This window comes from Alligator sinensis, unplaced genomic scaffold, assembly GCF_000455745.1.
Source record: "Alligator sinensis unplaced genomic scaffold, ASM45574v1 scaffold659_1, whole genome shotgun sequence".
NCBI classification, from domain to species: domain Eukaryota; kingdom Metazoa; phylum Chordata; order Crocodylia; family Alligatoridae; genus Alligator; species Alligator sinensis.
In genome coordinates this window covers 294,249-300,907 of record NW_005842265.1, presented here as the reverse complement: position 1 = coordinate 300,907, position 6,659 = coordinate 294,249, and the positions used below count along the sequence as shown (strand labels likewise).

The following is a 6,659-nucleotide window of genomic DNA, read 5'->3' as shown; positions in this document are numbered from 1 at the left end:
TCCTGCTCCACCCTGATTGATTTACATTTTACAAAAGGTGAACCTGGAGGATTTAAGTGCCTAGGTCAGAGAGGAGATTCAGTCAGAGCTGGGCTTAGACCTCAGAAACACCATCAGTATAATTAATGTCTATTTCAGTCATGTGCAAGGACCCACCAGAACTAGGGCCCCAGTGTACTAGGTCCGTACAAACAGAGGGTCAAGTACAGTCCCTGCCTCAAAGAACTCACAGTCTGACTAGAGATATGTAATGCACAAGCAAAGTGAATGATGTGATGGCGGCAGACATCTTTGGTGGGTTTAGTTCAGAGGGGATAGCTAAGGAGGAGGGGAAAGGGAGCTGAGGAGTGAAGCTGAAGTGAAGATGCTGAGGGAAGGGGAAGAGGAAGGCTGGAGCAACCAGCCAACAGGGCAGATACAGCCCAACCCAAACCAAGGAAGTTCTTTACAGGTCCCTGCACTGGCTGCTCCTGCTGGCTGGAGCCTGCAGTTGGCTCCTCCTTGAACCTACCTTAGGTCGCAGAACACCAGACCTCATCCATCTGTTACCTTTTCAGCCCCTTTGCATCTGTCCTGTGTTGCATTCCCCATCATGCCTCTGGTTGAGTGGGAAAGAAATGAGTGTATATAGGTACATACCCTCTAGATCTCCTACCTGCAGTTCTGCATGGGCAGCAGAGCCACATCCCAGCCCATGTGGTGCTGGAGAAACAGAGTCTGTGACTCCAAGATATCCCTGTCTTCTTCCTTGCCTAGAGACTTAGGGTGAAAGACTGGCTCCATTAAATTAATAGGAACTTTGCCATTGACTTCAGTGGGACTAGGCTTCCATTCCCTTGCACCCCCAGGGTGTACTTCTCTCTGTTCCAGCCCCCTGATGTCCTACTGGATGAGAAAAGGATTTATTGTCCCTCTATGTACACTCTTCACCCCTACTAAGGTGGGCTGCAGTCACCTCTGAGCACTGAAGGTTCCCAAAGCACCTGAACATATCAGAAGTACATGGTTTGTGTTTTCAGTCTGAGAGTTTCCAATGGATGCTATACTCTCACTGGTGGAGTCACAGCAGAGGTACATTGGTGCTCAGCATGCCTTAGCTCTGCATTGTCGTGTAGTACTAGGCTTGTATCACCTGGTGCAGAGCTCCTTTCTGCTGTGCTGTGCTGTACTGTGCTGTAGCAGAAGGGATGCTGTCATGTGACAGTGGTGGCAAATCCCAGTTATTGACCGCAGCTTGCTGCCATGCGAGTGGCTGCATGTTGCGTTATGGTGCTGAAGGTCAGACTTTCTATGCTGTGCACAAGCAGGGCTGATGCAGTTGGGCTGCAATTCTGTGGTGGTTCCAGGTGCAGTACTATAACATGCTGTGACAATGCACTGCATCCTTTGGTCTGGGCTAGAGGTTCTGGGCTGGTAGAAATGCAGCCACATCTCATGCTAGGGTTCGTGGTGTTAGGTCTGCATTTGTCATTTGGTCAATGTGTTTATATGTCCTGTTCTCAGATTACCCACATGGCATCACTCTGGTGACTCCAGTTTCGGGCTCCGAGAAGAAACAGGTACTACACTTCTGTGCTCTGGGTGCAGAAGAAATGCAGAAATTTGTGGAAGATCTAAAAGAGTCAATAGCAGAGGTGATGGAACTAGAGCAGATACGAATTGAATGTAAGGCTTCCAACGTGACTCAAACTCCATGCAACCCTACTATATGTATGTACATGTGTCTGGGGGGCTGGGAGGAAGGCACCTGAAAGTGAGGGGGTGTATGTTTAACCGTGTGCTTGTCCCTGTCTATGATCATATGCAGATATGACCTGTGTGTGCCCAGCAAGCTTGTGTGTGTGTGAACTTGCGTATGTGTGAATATTCACAATGGGGCAGTAGCTCACCCCACAAGAGATGAAGGGGCCTGGTAGATAGAGCACTTCCTCTTCTGGAAGTCAGGACTAGCCTCCTGTATGATTCTGGGCAAGTCCCTTTCTACTGAGTGAAGTCCTATGGCTGTTACACTTGTCATACTAGATCAGAAGTTCTCAATCTTGTTAGACTCAAGTCTCACCTTGGAAAATGCCAGCTCTAGCTTTCACTTGTTTTTTGACTATAGAAAGCAATAGAGAAATTCTTTTTTTCCAAAGAACTCAGAGAGTTTATCTCATGAATCACATGTAGGTGTTTGCACACCTAACAGTGCTAATATTATATGGCAGCCCCAGCAACCTTAAAAAGATCTCACAGCACTCCATGTGTGTCATAGCACCCTGGTTATTCATTGCTGGACTAGATCAGCATGGTATCTGCTGCCTTTATATCTATGGGGAGCCCTCCTTTGAGTGAAAGCCCTCCCAGCACTCATGGAGTCAGGTGGTACTCAGGATAAACTGCAGGTGTCAAACTCTAGGCCTGAACTGGCATCTTAAGTGTTTGCACATACACAATACATGCCCTTTCTAGCCTCTCCTCCTCTTCTGTCTTCATTTGCCTCCTGCTCACTCTTTTTCTTTTCTAGTCTGTCTCTTACACATTTCTACATCTAGTCTCCTTGCTGCCTTTCCTTTCAGTTTCTTTTAGCGGCTTTATAGCGCACAAGGCAGTGCCATGTTTAAGCAGGTTGCTGCTGAACCAAGGCATGTTCCACCAACCTTGTGCACATTACCTCCCTAAGTAGCTGCAGCATAGCAGCTGCGTGCAAGTTCTGCCCCTTAAAGGAAGAGGAATGTAACTATGCCCCTTCTGGTTCAGGAGTTAGTACTCGTGATGCAAGCTTGGTGCATCTCAGCAGAGCTCTGCCTAGCACCATATAGGCATACCTTTGGTATTCTCCCCTACTCCTCCCTCTGCTTCTCTCTTATAATTCATCTGTACCCTTCTGTCTCCCAGGGGAGCTGGAGAAGCAGCAAGGAGCAAAGACTTTTACGTTAAAGACCAATGGGTCTCAGATGGAACCACAGTCCAAACAAGGATCTCCAGCAGGTAAGAGGTCATTTTCTACAGTGGCCAGATCTGTAGCCATTACTTGTATCCTCACACAAGTGTTTACACATGCAGGAGACACTGTGGAAATAAGTGGTCACTGCCATGGGTATACCCCCCATACCAACACTCGTGGTGACCACCCAAGCCTTCAATTGGCAGTGGAAATGAACTGGGTTCATATCTTCCACAGATATTCTAAAAGAGTCTTGGGAAGCCCTCTTTCATGACCTGTCCAAATAAAAATAGGCCCAGAGAACATGCTGATGGGGAATGGTGCCAGGTTACAAGCCCTGAAAAACATACTCGGTCCCTCCCCAGAGCAAATCAGCACAAGGGCAACAGTCAGTTCTGTTTCCCCTATCTCTACCAACATGCTGCAACCCTAACTACCCACCATGATATAATGCAGACTTTACACTCATGAAGGCCTACATCTCTTGGCCAATTAAGACCAGATGCAATGGGGATTTGGGTCATAGATGACAAGAAACTGAGCTAGGATCACAAGCCTATTTCACCACAAAGTAGCCATCAGCTGAGGATAACAATCAATTGCTGTCAGCCTGGGCTGGACTGGGGCCACCACTCTAGAGGCTGCATAGCAAGCAGCTTACCAGCCCCCCCGAGCAATCCAGGTGTCAGGCTATGTCATGAGACACAGGCCTTTGTTACTGAGAGATCTGTTCTATTCCAAAGGCAAGAAGGATTTGGGGGAGAAGGTCTCGGACAGCACAGTGGAGGTAAGTAGAGTGCAGAACAGCTGAGGTAAGTAATTCTCTCTCACTTCAGCTCTTCTCACATTCTCTGTTGTTTCTTTTCTCAGGTTTTAATCAATGCCTCCCCAGCCAGACTGACACTTTTACCAATTTCCAGAGATACAATTAAAAGTTACTGCTAGGACGGGTAATACAACTTTCACATCCAAACTAAACTTCAAAGCATTTTCAATCCGTTTTTATAACTGTAACATCCCTCATGGACTGAGCTCCCAACTGCCGTAGACTAACCCACCCTACTGCTTAAAGGGAGAGCAAAAACACAACTAAAGACTCCCCTGACAGGCCACTGACATTGCTAACTCCATGCAGCATCACATGCAATCTTCCCGGCACCCAGCTTCCCTGCACAAGCTCTGCAGTCACCCTAGACATCATCCTCTTTAATGAGGACAAGGACACACTCCGCAGCACCCCAGTACACAGGAAAGCATTTCTTCAAAGCTTGCCTTCCTATGCAAGGAGCTCTGCTGTCCTGTTTGTACTTATTTCTGCAGGGATTGCTATCTCCTAGCAGACAGCCCTCTTGCCTTAATGGTGCACAACTTCCCCCATAGCTCTGTCACCTAGAAAATCTCCATTCCCCTGAAGATCTCCATTGCTCTAAATTAACCCTTTCCTAGGGCAGTTCTTTCCTCTCTTGATGTAGTGCTTCCCTTGTATATATTGATTCTCAAGTTACAGGCAGGGAAAGCTGTGTTTCCCCACAGACAGGTTCGTTTCCTGCAGGAGAGTCCCTACATCAGCCACTGGGGATGGCGTTTCCCTTTGCAGACTTGTCTCCATGAACTCTGGTGCCCCTAGCACATCATAGCCCAATAGATATTCTTTGCTAGGAGGTCCCACTGCCTCAGAGACCCATTCCTGTGGAAAACTCAATTATTTCAATTCTTATTCCTGCTGAGCACCCTCTTCCTTGTAGACACCACCTGCCACTGTCTGATTCCATCACCCAGATAGACTGACAGCCCAGTGGGGCACCACCCCTGTCCCACACACCCCTGTTCTCATAGAAGGATGCTGTCAACCTGCAGGCACACTTTCCCCTTCAAAGCAATAGGGGGAAATGGTCCCTGGTAGAAACCATATTTTTAAGGCAGTTCCACCTTTCTACCAGCCCTCAGTCTGCCTTGCACAGATCTGCCACCTCGCTGCTAACCATTGCCAGGGGGACGGTGACATCACCCAGTCTTGCCCAGGGGGCACATCATTTCCTTGCCACCAGTCAGTCAGTCAGTCCATTGTCCTCCAGCTTTCCAATGCTGGGAGGTGCTTGATACCATGGAGCCATGAAAAGCTCCACTGTACGACTCCCCCTCATTTTCACACTGGAATCAGCAGGTACCCACAGGCGTGTGACTCTCTTCAGGTCTCTGCCTGTGGAGATGCCAAAAGCCCTCTCTGCCTTTTTCCCTCTCCCTTCTGATCACCCTGTAATATTCCTCAGCAGAAGAGCATTTCCATTCTCTGAGATGATCTAGTCTGCTGCCATTTCATCATGAATTTCTTTTATCATGGTACAAGCTAGCTGGGTAATTTTTGTTTTTAATCATTTCCTTTCACTTACAAACCATCAAATGAATGAGAGTGAGCTGCTGTTTGCTAGAGTTTGTCAGATTGCTGCTTTTCCCTTTGCAAACAGATTAGCCAGCCAGGTGGTGCACCTTTCTGCTTAGAAGGATGGGGAGCTGGGATGGACTTGAGTCTTTCTCGGGCTCAGCCAATATCATTTTACAGAACTGTACAACCTCGATTATCTGAAACCTTGCTATCCAATTCCCTCCTTCCCACACTGCCTATAACAAGAGCATGACCTCCCAGGTCTGTTCATTACAATGAGAATGCTTGGAAGCCTCTACCATCACAATTTATTCGTGCTTCCTATGATGTTTGGATAATCAAAGTTGCACTGTGTTTGGAAAAGCTGACTGGGCCTTTAATGTGAGGGAGAGAATGGGGTCTCTGACTTCCAGATGGGGAGGCTGAATGGGTACAGTTGTTGGGAGGGCAAAGGGAGCTATAGCTGGGGATCATGCTTTTGGGTGGGATATGGTTGATGGAGAGGTTGTGGGGGCTCAGGGCAGCCAGTAGTAGCAGATGGGAAAAAGTCTTGTAACATTTAATGCTTCTTTGACTGTTTCTAAACTAGGTGTCAATTCACAACAGGCTTCAAACGTACCAGCACAACTCTGCCCTGGGGCCCGAGAGTGGAATGCCGCCCAGCACGCGTCCTAACATGCCACGGGAGAGGCTGGAGACAGCATTGGTGCCCTCATACCCTGCCACAGCGGGGACACTTGTACAGTGCCAGCAGATTGTCAAAGTCATTGTCTTGGACAAGCCGTGCCTCGCTCGTATGGAGCCGGCCCTCAACCAGACTCTGACCCGCTACGTCACCTCTGATTCCTGTAGCTCCACCCCTTTGCGCAGCGCAGGCAGTGGGCTCCAAGGGACCCCAGTGAAAATCATCCATCAGCCCCCACTACCGCCTCCGCCACCGCCCTACAACCACCCACACCAGTACTGCCCCCCCAGCTCCCTGCTTCAGAGACGTAGGTACTCCAGTGGCTCACGCAGCCTAGTGTAGCCACACCACCAGCACCAAACAGCACAGACTTTCCCCAGGACCCTTTCTGTCTACAGAGGTCTAGTTTGTGATTTATTTTTTAGTAAAAGAAGAAAAAAAAAAAAAGAAAAAAAACCCGAATGAACTGACCTAACTTCTCCCACTCTCCCCTGAGATGATTTTCATCCTGAGGAGCTATCTATAGAAACTGCCAACCCAAGAGCTTGCATTTCCATACATGCCTCCTGCTCAGGCTCAACCCCCACCACCACCCCAAGGTCCAGGGTAGTTTGCCACTGCCCCACTCCTGACAAATTTGACTGTTCGTTGCTTTGTTTGCTTTC

The 6,659-nt window shown here is 48.4% G+C and overlaps 1 protein-coding gene across 4 annotated transcripts in view; it reads left to right on the top strand.

The window, feature by feature from the left end:
- IQSEC3 (IQ motif and Sec7 domain 3) overlaps nucleotides 1–6,336 on the top strand; it is an 88,594-nt gene extending 82,258 nt beyond the window's left edge. For 2 of the 4 annotated variants that reach the window (XM_025209062.1, XM_025209063.1), the window contains 4 exons: nucleotides 1,504–1,665; nucleotides 2,878–2,970; nucleotides 3,670–3,713; nucleotides 5,899–6,336. In XM_025209062.1, the coding sequence (XP_025064847.1) occupies nucleotides 1,504–1,665; nucleotides 2,878–2,970; nucleotides 3,670–3,713; nucleotides 5,899–6,336 (737 nt within the window). Of the gene's footprint in view, nucleotides 1–1,503; nucleotides 1,666–2,877; nucleotides 2,971–3,669; nucleotides 3,714–3,796; nucleotides 3,877–5,898 lie in introns of all 4 variants that reach the window. The other 2 variants (XM_025209064.1, XM_025209065.1) reach the window with 2 other exon arrangements.
- The last annotated feature ends 323 nt before the right edge of the window (nucleotides 6,337–6,659 follow it).